Raw genomic sequence first — 14,818 nt, 5'->3', positions numbered from 1 at the left:
GGGTGCAGTGCAATAGATGATGGTGTCGTCCGCATTAAGGTGTACATTAGCATTTACACGTTCAGAAATAGAATTAATGTAGATGGTAAACAAAAGTGGCCCTAAGATGGAGCCTTGTGGAACCCCAATTGTAATTGCAGCCTTCCCTGATGTAATACTATCACATGTAACACATTGAAACCTACCAGTAAGATAGTTTTTAAACCAATTTACCGCATTTGAGGACACCCCAATTTGAGCTAGACATTTTAAAAGAATGCTGTGATCCACTGTATCAAAAGCCTTAGAAAGGTCAATAAACAATCCTGCACATGAGTTTTTGCAATCAATGCCAGACACATTTTAGTTTCTATTATGTGAGTTTTTTTTTTACTTTAGTACCATACTGTTTTTATTTATTAATACATTTTTATTAATTTTATTTTATTTCCATTTTATCTTAATTTATGTAATTATTTTGATATTATTGTATTATATTTTGATATTATTTTTATTTATTTATATTTATTTTATGTTTATTTTTATTTTATTTTATTTACAGATTATTTGGAATATATTATATTATACAAATATATATTATTTGGAAAATATTTAGATCATATTAAGCTATATGATTTTTTTTACTTTAGTACCATACTGTTTTTATTTATTTATTTAAATCTAATTTTATATAATTTTTATTTTATTTTAGTTTCTGTTAAGTGAGTTTTTTTTACTTTAGTACCATACTGTTTTTATTTATTAATACATTTTTATTAATTTTATTTTATTTCCATTTTATCTTTCTTCATGTAATTATTTTTTTATTATTGTATTATATTGTATTATATTTTGATATAATTTTTATGTATTTTATGTTTATTTATTTTTTTATTTACAGATTATTTGGAATATATTATATTATACAAATATATATTATTTGGAAAATATTTAGATTATATTAAGTTATATGATTTTTTTAAACTTTAGTACCATACTGTTTTTATATATTTATTTAAATCTAATTTTATCTAATTTTATTTTATTTCTATCCATTTTATTTTAAATGTTTGTATTATATTTTGATATTATTTTATTTATATTTATTTTATGTTTATTTTTTTATTTACAGATTATTTGGAATATATTATATTATACAAATATATAGTATTTGGAAAATATTTAGATTATATTAAGTTATATGATTTTATTTTACTTTAGTACCATACTGTTTTTATATATTTATTTAAATCTAATTTTATCTAATTTTATTTTATTTCTATCCATTTTATTTTAAATTTTTGTATTATATTTTGATATTATTTTTATTTATTTATATTCATTTTATGTTTATTTTTTTATTTACAGATTATTTGGAATAAATTATATTATACAAATATATATATTATTTGGAAAATATTTAGATTATATTAAGTTATATGATTTTTTAAACTTTAGTACCATACTGTTTTTATTTATTTATTTAAATCTAATTTTATATAAATTTTATTTTATTTCTTTCCATTTTATTTAAAATTTTTGTATTTTATTTTGATTTTATTTTATGTTATTTTTTTCTCCTCAACTCTTCCCCGGACCCCAGTCTGAAAGCCCATGTCTGTATTGATGTGTTATGGATTTATCTGTGTTAAGAGGCTCATTATTCTCCATCTGAGCTGGACGTCCGGTCACTGAACAATTGCTGAAGCCGTGAAGCCCGTCTCTCTGGAGCTGAAGATGTTCACTCCTGTTTGTGTCCCGTCAGGTGTAACTCAGACTCCGTCTCTCTGGAGCTGAAGATGTTCACTCCTGTTTGTGTCCCGTCAGGTGTAACTCAGGCTCCGTCTCTCTCTGGAGCTGAAGATGTTCACTCCTGTTTGTGTCCCGTCAGGTGTAACTCAGGCTCCGTCTCTCTCTGGAGCTGAAGATGTTCACTCCTGTTTGTGTCCCGTCAGGTGTAACTCAGACTCCGTCTCTCTCTGGAGCTGAAGATGTTCACTCCTGTTTGTGTCCCGTCAGGTGTAACTCAGACTCCGTCTCTCTCTGGAGCTGAAGATGTTCACTCCTGTTTGTGTCCCGTCAGGTGTAACTCAGACTCCGTCTCTCTGGAGCTGAAGATGTTCACTCCTGTTTGTGTCCCGTCAGGTGTAACTCAGACTCCGTCTCTCTCTGGAGCTGAAGATGTTCACTCCTGTTTGTGTCCCGTCAGGTGTAACTCAGACTCCGTCTCTCTCTGGAGCTGAAGATGTTCACTCCTGTTTGTGTCCCGTCAGGTGTAACTCAGGCTCCGTCTCTCTCTGGAGCTGAAGATGTTCACTCCTGTTTGTGTCCCGTCAGGTGTAACTCAGGCTCCGTCTCTCTCTGGAGCTGAAGATGTTCACTCCTGTTTGTGTCCCGTCAGGTGTAACTCAGGCTCCGTCTCTCTCTGGAGCTGAAGATGTTCACTCCTGTTTGTGTCCCGTCAGGTGTAACTCAGACTCCGTCTCTCTCTGGAGCTGAAGATGTTCACTCCTGTTTGTGTCCCGTCAGGTGTAACTCAGGCTCCGTCTCTCTCTGGAGCTGAAGATGTTCACTCCTGTTTGTGTCCCGTCAGGTGTAACTCAGACTCCGTCTCTCTCTGGAGCTGAAGATGTTCACTCCTGTTTGTGTCCCGTCAGGTGTAACTCAGGCTCCGTCTCTCTGGAGCTGAAGACGTTCACTCCTGTTTGTGTCCCGTCAGGTGTAACTCAGGCTCCGTCTCTCTCTGGAGCTGAAGATGTTCACTCCTGTTTGTGTCCCGTCAGGTGTAACTCAGACTCCGTCTCTCTGGAGCTGAAGATGTTCACTCCTGTTTGTGTCCCGTCAGGTGTAACTCAGGCTCCGTCTCTCTCTGGAGCTGAAGATGTTCACTCCTGTTTGTGTCCCGTCAGGTGTAACTCAGACTCCGTCTCTCTCTGGAGCTGAAGATGTTCACTCCTGTTTGTGTCCCGTCAGGTGTAACTCAGACTCCGTCTCTCTGGAGCTGAAGATGTTCACTCCTGTTTGTGTCCCGTCAGGTGTAACTCAGACTCCGTCTCTCTCTGGAGCTGAAGATGTTCACTCCTGTTTGTGTCCCGTCAGGTGTAACTCAGACTCCGTCTCTCTCTGGAGCTGAAGATGTTCACTCCTGTTTGTGTCCCGTCAGGTGTAACTCAGGCTCCGTCTCTCTCTGGAGCTGAAGATGTTCACTCCTGTTTGTGTCCCGTCAGGTGTAACTCAGACTCCGTCTCTCTCTGGAGCTGAAGATGTTCACTCCTGTTTGTGTCCCGTCAGGTGTAACTCAGGCTCCGTCTCTCTCTGGAGCTGAAGATGTTCACTCCTGTTTGTGTCCCGTCAGGTGTAACTCAGGCTCCGTCTCTCTGGAGCTGAAGATGTTCACTCCTGTTTGTGTCCCGTCAGGTGTAACTCAGACTCCGTCTCTCTCTGGAGCTGAAGATGTTCACTCCTGTTTGTGTCCCGTCAGGTGTAACTCAGGCTCCGTCTCTCTCTGGAGCTGAAGATGTTCACTCCTGTTTGTGTCCCGTCAGGTGTAACTCAGACTCCGTCTCTCTCTGGAGCTGAAGATGTTCACTCCTGTTTGTGTCCCGTCAGGTGTAACTCAGGCTCCGTCTCTCTCTGGAGCTGAAGATGTTCACTCCTGTTTGTGTCCCGTCAGGTGTAACTCAGGCTCCGTCTCTCTCTGGAGCTGAAGATGTGCACTCCTGTTTGTGTCCCGTCAGGTGTAACTCAGACTCCGTCTCTCTCTGGAGCTGAAGATGTTCACTCCTGTTTGTGTCCCGTCAGGTGTAACTCAGGCTCCGTCTCTCTCTGGAGCTGAAGATGTTCACTCCTGTTTGTGTCCCGTCAGGTGTAACTCAGGCTCCGTCTCTCTGGAGCTGAAGATGTTCACTCCTGTTTGTGTCCCGTCAGGTGTAACTCAGGCTCCGTCTCTCTGGAGCTGAAGATGTTCACTCCTGTTTGTGTCCCGTCAGGTGTAACTCAGGCTCCGTCTCTCTGGAGCTGAAGATGTTCACTCCTGTTTGTGTCCCGTCAGGTGTAACTCAGGCTCCGTCTCTCTCTGGAGCTGAAGACGTTCACTCCTGTTTGTGTCCCGTCAGGTGTAACTCAGGCTCCGTCTCTCTCTGGAGCTGAAGATGTTCACTCCTGTTTGTGTCCCGTCAGGTGTAACTCAGGCTCCGTCTCTCTCTGGAGCTGAAGATGTTCACTCCTGTTTGTGTCCCGTCAGGTGTAACTCAGGCTCCGTCTCTCTGGAGCTGAAGATGTTCACTCCTGTTTGTGTCCCGTCAGGTGTAACTCAGGCTCCGTCTCTCTGGAGCTGAAGATGTTCACTCCTGTTTGTGTCCCGTCAGGTGTAACTCAGGCTCCGTCTCTCTGGAGCTGAAGACGTTCACTCCTGTTTGTGTCTCGTCAGGTGTAACTCAGGCTCCGTCTCTCTCTGGAGCTGAAGATGTTCACTCCTGTTTGTGTCCCGTCAGGTGTAACTCAGACTCCGTCTCTCTCTGGAGCTGAAGATGTTCACTCCTGTTTGTGTCCCGTCAGGTGTAACTCAGGCTCCGTCTCTCTGGAGCTGAAGATGTTCACTCCTGTTTGTGTCCCGTCAGGTGTAACTCAGGCTCCGTCTCTCTCTGGAGCTGAAGATGTTCACTCCTGTTTGTGTCCCGTCAGGTGTAACTCAGACTCCGTCTCTCTGGAGCTGAAGATGTTCACTCCTGTTTGTGTCCCGTCAGGTGTAACTCAGGCTCCGTCTCTCTGGAGCTGAAGACGTTCACTCCTGTTTGTGTCTCGTCAGGTGTAACTCAGGCTCCGTCTCTCTCTGGAGCTGAAGATGTTCACTCCTGTTTGTGTCCCGTCAGGTGTAACTCAGGCTCCGTCTCTCTCTGGAGCTGAAGATGTTCACTCCTGTTTGTGTCCCGTCAGGTGTAACTCAGGCTCCGTCTCTCTCTGGAGCTGAAGATGTTCACTCCTGTTTGTGTTCCGTCAGGTGTAACTCAGACTCCGTCTCTCTCTGGAGCTGAAGATGTTCACTCCTGTTTGTGTCCCGTCAGGTGTAACTCAGGCTCCGTCTCTCTCTGGAGCTGAAGATGTTCACTCCTGTTTGTGTCCCGTCAGGTGTAACTCAGGCTCCGTCTCTCTCTGGAGCTGAAGATGTTCACTCCTGTTTGTGTCCCATCAGGTGTAACTCAGGCTCCGTCTCTCTCTGGAGCTGAAGATGTTCACTCCTGTTTGTGTCCCGTCAGGTGTAACTCAGGCTCCGTCTCTCTCTGGAGCTGAAGATGTTCACTCCTGTTTGTGTCCCGTCAGGTGTAACTCAGGCTCCGTCTCTCTCTGGAGCTGAAGATGTTCACTCCTGTTTGTGTCCCGTCAGGTGTAACTCAGGCTCCGTCTCTCTCTGGAGCTGAAGACGTTCACTCCTGTTTGTGTCCCGTCAGGTGTAACTCAGGCTCCGTCTCTCTGGAGCTGAAGACGTTCACTCCTGTTTGTGTCCCGTCAGGTGTAACTCAGGCTCCGTCTCTCTCTGGAGCTGAAGATGTTCACTCCTGTTTGTGTCCCGTCAGGTGTAACTCAGACTCCGTCTCTCTCTGGAGCTGAAGATGTTCACTCCTGTTTGTGTCCCGTCAGGTGTAACTCAGACTCCGTCTCTCTCTGGAGCTGAAGATGTTCACTCCTGTTTGTGTCCCGTCAGGTGTAACTCAGGCTCCGTCTCTCTGGAGCTGAAGATGTTCACTCCTGTTTGTGTCCCGTCAGGTGTAACTCAGGCTCCGTCTCTCTCTGGAGCTGAAGATGTTCACTCCTGTTTGTGTCCCGTCAGGTGTAACTCAGACTCCGTCTCTCTGGAGCTGAAGATGTTCACTCCTGTTTGTGTCCCGTCAGGTGTAACTCAGGCTCCGTCTCTCTGGAGCTGAAGATGTTCACTCCTGTTTGTGTCCCGTCAGGTGTAACTCAGACTCCGTCTCTCTCTGGAGCTGAAGATGTTCACTCCTGTTTGTGTCCCGTCAGGTGTAACTCAGGCTCCGTCTCTCTCTGGAGCTGAAGATGTTCACTCCTGTTTGTGTCCCGTCAGGTGTAACTCAGGCTCCGTCTCTCTCTGGAGCTGAAGATGTTCACTCCTGTTTGTGTCCCGTCAGGTGTAACTCAGGCTCCGTCTCTCTCTGGAGCTGAAGATGTTCACTCCTGTTTGTGTCCCGTCAGGTGTAACTCAGGCTCCGTCTCTCTCTGGAGCTGAAGATGTTCACTCCTGTTTGTGTCCCGTCAGGTGTAACTCAGACTCCGTCTCTCTCTGGAGCTGAAGATGTTCACTCCTGTTTGTGTCCCGTCAGGTGTAACTCAGGCTCCGTCTCTCTCTGGAGCTGAAGATGTTCACTCCTGTTTGTGTCCCGTCAGGTGTAACTCAGGCTCCGTCTCTCTGGAGCTGAAGATGTTCACTCCTGTTTGTGTCCCGTCAGGTGTAACTCAGACTCCGTCTCTCTGGAGCTGAAGATGTTCACTCCTGTTTGTGTCCCGTCAGGTGTAACTCAGGCTCCGTCTCTCTGGAGCTGAAGATGTTCACTCCTGTTTGTGTCCCGTCAGGTGTAACTCAGACTCCGTCTCTCTCTGGAGCTGAAGATGTTCACTCCTGTTTGTGTCCCGTCAGGTGTAACTCAGGCTCCGTCTCTCTCTGGAGCTGAAGATGTTCACTCCTGTTTGTGTCCCGTCAGGTGTAACTCAGACTCCGTCTCTCTCTGGAGCTGAAGATGTTCACTCCTGTTTGTGTCCCGTCAGGTGTAACTCAGGCTCCGTCTCTCTCTGGAGCTGAAGATGTTCACTCCTGTTTGTGTCCCGTCAGGTGTAAACTCAGACTCCGTCTCTCTCTGGAGCTGAAGATGTTCACTCCTGTTTGTGTCCCGTCAGGTGTAACTCAGACTCCGTCTCTCTCTGGAGCTGAAGATGTTCACTCCTGTTTGTGTCCCGTCAGGTGTAAACTCAGACTCCGTCTCTCTCTGGAGCTGAAGATGTTCACTCCTGTTTGTGTCCCGTCAGGTGTAACTCAGACTCCGTCTCTCTGGAGCTGAAGATGTTCACTCCTGTTTGTGTCCCGTCAGGTGTAACTCAGACTCCGTCTCTCTGGAGCTGAAGATGTTCACTCCTGTTTGTGTCCCGTCAGGTGTAACTCAGACTCCGTCTCTCTGGAGCTGAAGATGTTCACTCCTGTTTGTGTCCCGTCAGGTGTAACTCAGACTCCGTCTCTCTCTGGAGCTGAAGATGTTCACTCCTGTTTGTGTCCCGTCAGGTGTAACTCAGACTCCGTCTCTCTCTGGAGCTGAAGATGTTCACTCCTGTTTGTGTCCCGTCAGGTGTAACTCAGACTTCGTCTCTCTCTGGAGCTGAAGATGTTCACTCCTGTTTGTGTCCCGTCAGGTGTAACTCAGACTCCGTCTCTCTCTGGAGCTGAAGACGTTCACTCCTGTTTGTGTCCCGTCAGGTGTAACTCAGGCTCCGTCTCTCTCTGGAGCTGAAGATGTTCACTCCTGTTTGTGTCCCGTCAGGTGTAACTCAGACTCCGTCTCTCTCTGGAGCTGAAGATGTTCACTCCTGTTTGTGTCCCGTCAGGTGTAACTCAGACTCCGTCTCTCTCTGGAGCTGAAGATGTTCACTCCTGTTTGTGTCCCGTCAGGTGTAACTCAGGCTCCGTCTCTCTCTGGAGCTGAAGATGTTCACTCCTGTTTGTGTCCCGTCAGGTGTAACTCAGACTCCGTCTCTCTCTGGAGCTGAAGATGTTCACTCCTGTTTGTGTCCCGTCAGGTGTAACTCAGGCTCCGTCTCTCTCAGGAGCTGAAGATGTTCACTCCTGTTTGTGTCCCGTCAGGTGTAACTCAGACTCCGTCTCTCTCTGGAGCTGAAGATGTTCACTCCTGTTTGTGTCCCGTCAGGTGTAACTCAGGCTCCGTCTCTCTCTGGAGCTGAAGACGTTCACTCCTGTTTGTGTCCCGTCAGGTGTAACTCAGACTCCGTCTCTCTGGAGCTGAAGATGTTCACTCCTGTTTGTGTCCCGTCAGGTGTAACTCAGACTCCGTCTCTCTGGAGCTGAAGATGTTCACTCCTGTTTGTGTCCCGTCAGGTGTAACTCAGGCTCCGTCTCTCTCTGGAGCTGAAGATGTTCACTCCTGTTTGTGTCCCGTCAGGTGTAACTCAGGCTCCGTCTCTCTCTGGAGCTGAAGATGTTCACTCCTGTTTGTGTCCCGTCAGGTGTAACTCAGGCTCCGTCTCTCTGGAGCTGAAGATGTTCACTCCTGTTTGTGTCCCGTCAGGTGTAACTCAGACTCCGTCTCTCTCTGGAGCTGAAGACGTTCACTCCTGTTTGTGTCCCGTCAGGTGTAACTCAGGCTCCGTCTCTCTCTGGAGCTGAAGATGTTCACTCCTGTTTGTGTCCCGTCAGGTCTAACTCAGACTCCGTCTCTCTCTGGAGCTGAAGACGTTCACTCCTGTTTGTGTCCCGTCAGGTGTAACTCAGGCTCCGTCTCTCTCTGGAGCTGAAGATGTTCACTCCTGTTTGTGTCCCGTCAGGTGTAACTCAGGCTCCGTCTCTCTCTGGAGCTGAAGATGTTCACTCCTGTTTGTGTCCCGTCAGGTGTAACTCAGACTCCGTCTCTCTCTGGAGCTGAAGACGTTCACTCCTGTTTGTGTCCCGTCAGGTGTAACTCAGGCTCCGTCTCTCTCTGGAGCTGAAGATGTTCACTCCTGTTTGTGTCCCGTCAGGTGTAACTCAGGCTCCGTCTCTCTCTGGAGCTGAAGATGTTCACTCCTGTTTGTGTCCCGTCAGGTGTAACTCAGGCTCCGTCTCTCTCTGGAGCTGAAGATGTTCACTCCTGTTTGTGTCCCGTCAGGTGTAACTCAGACTCCGTCTCTCTGGAGCTGAAGATGTTCACTCCTGTTTGTGTCCCGTCAGGTGTAACTCAGGCTCCGTCTCTCTCTGGAGCTGAAGACGTTCACTCCTGTTTGTGTCCCGTCAGGTGTAACTCAGGCTCCGTCTCTCTCTGGAGCTGAAGATGTTCACTCCTGTTTGTGTCCCGTCAGGTGTAACTCAGGCTCCGTCTCTCTGGAGCTGAAGATGTTCACTCCTGTTTGTGTCCCGTCAGGTGTAACTCAGACTCCGTCTCTCTCTGGAGCTGAAGATGTTCACTCCTGTTTGTGTCCCGTCAGGTGTAACTCAGACTCCGTCTCTCTCTGGAGCTGAAGATGTTCACTCCTGTTTGTGTCCCGTCAGGTGTAACTCAGGCTCCGTCTCTCTGGAGCTGAAGATGTTCACTCCTGTTTGTGTCCCGTCAGGTGTAACTCAGACTCCGTCTCTCTCTGGAGCTGAAGACGTTCACTCCTGTTTGTGTCCCATCAGGTGTAACTCAGGCTCCGTCTCTCTGGAGCTGAAGATGTTCACTCCTGTTTGTGTCCCGTCAGGTGTAACTCAGACTCCGTCTCTCTCTGGAGCTGAAGATGTTCACTCCTGTTTGTGTCCCGTCAGGTGTAACTCAGACTCCGTCTCTCTGGAGCTGAAGATGTTCACTCCTGTTTGTGTCCCGTCAGGTGTAACTCAGGCTCCGTCTCTCTGGAGCTGAAGATGTTCACTCCTGTTTGTGTCCCGTCAGGTGTAACTCAGGCTCCGTCTCTCTGGAGCTGAAGATGTTCACTCCTGTTTGTGTCCCGTCAGGTGTAACTCAGACTCCGTCTCTCTGGAGCTGAAGATGTTCACTCCTGTTTGTGTCTCGTCAGGTGTAACTCAGGCTCCGTCTCTCTGGAGCTGAAGATGTTCACTCCTGTTTGTGTCCCGTCAGGTGTAACTCAGACTCCGTCTCTCTGGAGCTGAAGATGTTCACTCCTGTTTGTGTCCCGTCAGGTGTAACTCAGGCTCCGTCTCTCTCTGGAGCTGAAGATGTTCACTCCTGTTTGTGTCCCGTCAGGTGTAACTCAGGCTCCGTCTCTCTCTGGAGCTGAAGATGTTCACTCCTGTTTGTGTCCCGTCAGGTGTAACTCAGACTCCGTCTCTCTCTGGAGCTGAAGATGTTCACTCCTGTTTGTGTCCCGTCAGGTGTAACTCAGACTCCGTCTCTCTGGAGCTGAAGATGTTCACTCCTGTTTGTGTCCCGTCAGGTGTAACTCAGACTCCGTCTCTCTGGAGCTGAAGATGTTCACTCCTGTTTGTGTCCCGTCAGGTGTAACTCAGGCTCCGTCTCTCTCTGGAGCTGAAGATGTTCACTCCTGTTTGTGTCCCGTCAGGTGTAACTCAGACTCCGTCTCTCTCTGGAAGCCGTATGGGACCCGCTCCGGCTGCTTCACGGACTCGGCTCTTAGGTAGGCTGACGGACCTCCGGCTCCAGATGCGTCTGTCTGTGGGGTTTGATGTCATGTCAGCTCATTCCCAGCGAGTGCTGACCTCTGACCTGTGTGCAGGTCTGTCCTGGAGCCGGTTGGGCTGGCGGTGGTGGCCTGCGGATCCCGGCTCGAGGAAACGCTCACCATGCTGAAGTCAGCCGTCCTCTTCGGCCACAGGCTTTTACACTTTCACATCTTCGCAGAAGACGACCTGCACGCCGGCTTCACACAGGCGGTGAGAATATGTTCATATTGCAGGATAAAAATTAAAGGGTTACTTCAGTGATTTAGCATTAAGCTTTGTATTTAAATTGGGTCATTTATGTAGTAGAAATGTGAAATTATTCTTGAATTTGGTGCCTTCCAGACTGAGAAATGTAATTGTCTCATGTGGATGAAAGACAACAAGAATAAAAATAAAATGTATTCTGAAGCAATATTCTCACCAGTGTTCATTCAGCTTTGACATATGCATATTTGTGATATTTTTACCTTTTATAAAGGGCATTTTTCCTCTAATCTTATTAAATATAGGCTATGATTCAGCTTTCCTTTTATATTCTTAAATTGGATCAATCAATTACAACCCCAAATCAGAAAAAGTTGGGACAGTATGGAAAACGCAAAAAAAAAAAAAAGTAAAGTAAATTTACTTTGACTTGTATTCCATTGCAGACAATATGAACACAAAATATTTCATGTTTTGTCTGGTCAACTTCATGTAATTTGTAAATATGCATCCTTTCCTGTCATTCAGACCTGCAACACATTTCAAAAAAAGTTGGGACAGGAGCAATTTAGGGCTAGTAATGAGGTAAAATGGTTAAATAATGATGTGATTTGAAACAGGTGATGTCAACAGGTGATTGTAATTATGATTTGGTACAAAAGCAGCATCCAAGAAAGGTCTAATCCTTTAGGAGCAAAGATGGGCCGAGGATCGCCAGTTTGCCAACAAATACGTGAGAAAATTATTGAAATGTTTAAAAACAATGTTCCTCAAAGAAAGATAGGAAGAGATTTGGATATTTCACATTCAACAGTGCATAACATAATTAAAAGATTCAAGGAATCTGGAGGAATTTCAGTGCGTAAAGGACAAGGGCGCAAGCCTAAGCTGAACAACCGTGATCTCCGATCCCTCAGGCGGCACTGCATCAAGAATCTTCATCATCTATAAGCCATATCACCACATGGGCTCAGGACTACTTTGGCAAACCTTTGTCAAGCACCACAATACGTAGTTACATCCACAAATGCCAGTTAAACTGTACTGTGCCAAAAGGAAGCCCTATGTTAACAGTGTCCAGAAGCGCCGTCGACTTCTCTGGGCTCGAGGCATCTGGGATGGACCATCACACAGTGGAAACGTGTACTGTGCTCAGATGAAGCAGTATTTCAGGTATTTTTTGGGAGGAATGGACGCCGTGTGCTCCGGACCAAAGAAGAAAAGGATCATCCAGACTGTTACCAGCAACAAGTCCAGAAGCCAGGGTCTGTCATGGTATGGGGTTGTGTCAGTGCCCTTGGCAAAGGTAACTTGCACTTCTGTGAAGGCTCCATTAATGCTGAAAAGTACATAGAGATTTTGGAGCATAATATGCTGCCTTCAAGAAGACATCTTTTCCAGGGACGTCCATGCATATTTCAGACAATGCAAAAGCACATTCTGCACACATTCTGCAGTCCTGTCTGCGGAGGAAGAGGGTTCGGGCACTTGACTGGCCTGCCTCAGTCCCGACCTGTAGAGAATAGAGAATGTGTGGAAGACCCCGAACTGTTGCCCACCTTAAGACTTGTTTACAGGAAGAATGGGACAAAATTACACCTGAAACACTTCATCACTTGGTGTCTTCAGTCCCTAAACGTCTTTTAAGTGTTGTGAAAAGGAATGGCAACATTACAAAGTGGTAAATGCTTTACTGTCCCAACTTTTTTTGAAATGTGTTGCAGGTCTGAATGACAGGAAAGGATGCATATTTACAAATGACATGAAGTTGACCAGACAAAACATGACATATTTTGTGTTCATATTGTCTGAAATACAATAATAATGAAATACAAGTCAAAGTAAATTTAGAAATCACTTCTTTTTTCTTTTCTTTTTTTGCGTTTTCCATACTGTCCCAACTTTTTCTGATTTGGGGTTGTAAATTAGACGACGACACTGGCTGTTACCAGTCAAATTAAATAATTTACACTGAAAAATTACAACTGCATTAAATAATGTTATGAGATTGTTTTAAATATACAAATAAGAAATGTTGGAAAGATGAAACTAAACCACCAGGCGGCGCTGTGATCGTCTGAATGAGTGAGTCATTGAGTCGATTCGTTCAAACGGATGATTCATTCACTAACACGCTGTTGCTGTGACACGTGTTCTGCTGTGATCTTTTGGAACTATTTTCGCTGCTGAAATAGAACAAAAACACTCAATATTGCATCTCAAATGTAAGTGACTTAATGTTAATAATTGTTTATGGAACCTTCAGATGAAATCAGTGTCATTTTCAGTCATGATGATATTTAGGAAAACCGCACTCTTGGGAATGTGACGTTGCAACTGTATCATATTATAAATATAAATAAACTCCACATTTCTACATTTTTACGGCAGTGTGTTAACTGAGTTTCTCTGTGTGAGCCGCGCACATTTGTCTCGATTTCTCCTCGAGAGGCTGCGCGAGCGTCAACAGTGCGTTAGTTACCGTCAGTTCATTATACATTATTATCATTCACTGACGATCACCAATTACAGTAATGAATGCAGAATCATTCTTGCATTTGGGTGATTCCCTAGTTATTTTTGTTAATGACGTTTATCAGGCTACTTGTCAGTCGGGCAAGTCAAATTCTCTTTCACTTGCCCCTACAAAAAATAAAAAATCCACTTGTCCCGGACAAGCGGACAAGCGGACAAGCGTTAATGTCGAGCCCTGCATATGTCCAGTCTGGCGCATTTTCTGAACGCATATGGAAGCTAAACTTTCATAGGAATTCATTGAAAAGTTGAAACACTCACTTTTCTCTGCACCGCTCCGTTATGAATGCCTGAGGCCGAGTGGCCGTGCACGTTTTCATTCTGTGTGTGAGATCTTTGCCCTGTGGGCGGTTGATAAGATGTGGAACAGCTCCATCTAGTGGCTGTAGTCTTTAGCCTCTGGCCAAAACATCCTCCGATGACACAAAATGACGATATTTGCGTCATCGGAGGATTTTGTTCAGAAAAAAACCTGCTCTGTTGGGCTGTTATTATGGGGCGTGTTTCAACCGAACCAGGAAAGACCTCAATTGGATAGACCTACAACCAATCACAGCAACGGAGCGACGCATAACATTAGTTGTCAAATGTCAACAGAACTCAACTGCACTGTGTTGCCAAGTCCACGGGTTTAAGCGACCCCAATTATGTGATATACAAACCCAGGAATGCGATTTCTAGCTGCCAGCCCTTCCAAAATAACACATATTTTACCCCCCAAATGCCCCTTTCCCCGGAGAACCCCCCTGGAAAGCTATTGGGCTTGATTTTGGCTAGTTTTGAGTAACGTTAGCAATTGGGCGGGTTTTGTTGTAAAAACTTGGCAACCCTGTCTGCCCGCACGCTGGAATAAGTTAGAAGAAAAAGATGAGTGTAAATGATCCTTGCCGGTGTTGTAAAAACAGAATTTAAGGATACACGGAGTACTTACCAACACCATCATCATTTCTGAGAGAAATAGTAAAGGTGAACGCATATATGAACAAGTTCTCCGTTTAGGATTAGAACAAACTCAACCCAAGCGCCTTTGATGACGTGGATGATTACGTTACTGTTGATCATCTGTCCATCATCGTCTAAAGCCCGTCCTGATGATTTCATTGGTCCGAACAGTTTCTGTTCGGGCGTAATTACTCCTCTACGGATCAAGTCCAGACCGAACTGCCCGAGTAAAAATGTTGTGGGCGGGGCTAAGTTCGGCTGGCATCCAGGCTAGATATGAGGGGGTAAAGTAACATAATTCAAATATACTACGGGGTTTCTACTGCTACAAAGCCTAATTCTAAATCACTGAAGTGACCCTTTAAGCAACATGTCTTTAGATGATGATATTGTGCGTTTGAGAGCGTTAACACAGCCATGATTTAGTAGTATTTCTGATTTTATCCTGATTTGGGAAAGTTGAACATAGCGTTTATCGTAACTTAAAGCTCTGTTGTTTTGTCAGTAGATGGAGTTTTATAGTGAAGGTCTGTAACGTTGCACATATTAGCCATAATCTGAATGTGATTGAACGTGTTCTTGTTGCTGTGTGTGTGTGTGTGTGTGTGTGTGTGTGTGTGTGTGTGTGTGTGTGTGTGTGTGTGTGTGTGTGTGTGTGTGTGTGTGTGTGTGTGTGTGTGTGTGTGTGTGTGTGTGTGTGTGTGTGTGTGTGTGTGTGTGTGTGTGGTGCAGCTGGAGTCGTGGCCGCTCAGGTTTCGCTCCCGGTTCATCTAC

The 14,818-nt window shown here is 45.6% G+C and overlaps 1 protein-coding gene across 3 annotated transcripts in view; it reads left to right on the top strand.

The window, feature by feature from the left end:
* The window catches only part of gxylt1a (glucoside xylosyltransferase 1a), a 37,027-nt gene that overhangs the window by 2,351 nt on the left and 19,858 nt on the right, over positions 1–14,818 (top strand). The window contains exons 2-4 of one of the 3 annotated variants that reach the window (XM_079810154.1): positions 10,243–10,317; positions 10,417–10,573; positions 14,777–14,818. The exon at positions 14,777–14,818 is cut by the window's right edge and continues 90 nt beyond it. In XM_079810154.1, the coding sequence (XP_079666280.1) occupies positions 10,243–10,317; positions 10,417–10,573; positions 14,777–14,818 (274 nt within the window). Of the gene's footprint in view, positions 1–10,178; positions 10,318–10,416; positions 10,574–14,776 lie in introns of all 3 variants that reach the window. The other 2 variants (XM_079810156.1, XM_079810155.1) reach the window with 2 other exon arrangements.

This window comes from Gobio gobio, assembly GCF_949357685.1.
Source record: "Gobio gobio genome assembly, chromosome: 25".
In the NCBI taxonomy this organism is placed as follows: Eukaryota; Metazoa; Chordata; class Actinopteri; order Cypriniformes; family Gobionidae; genus Gobio; species Gobio gobio.
The sequence above is the reverse complement of the archived record's forward strand: the minus strand, read 5'-3'. Positions and strand labels throughout refer to the sequence as shown.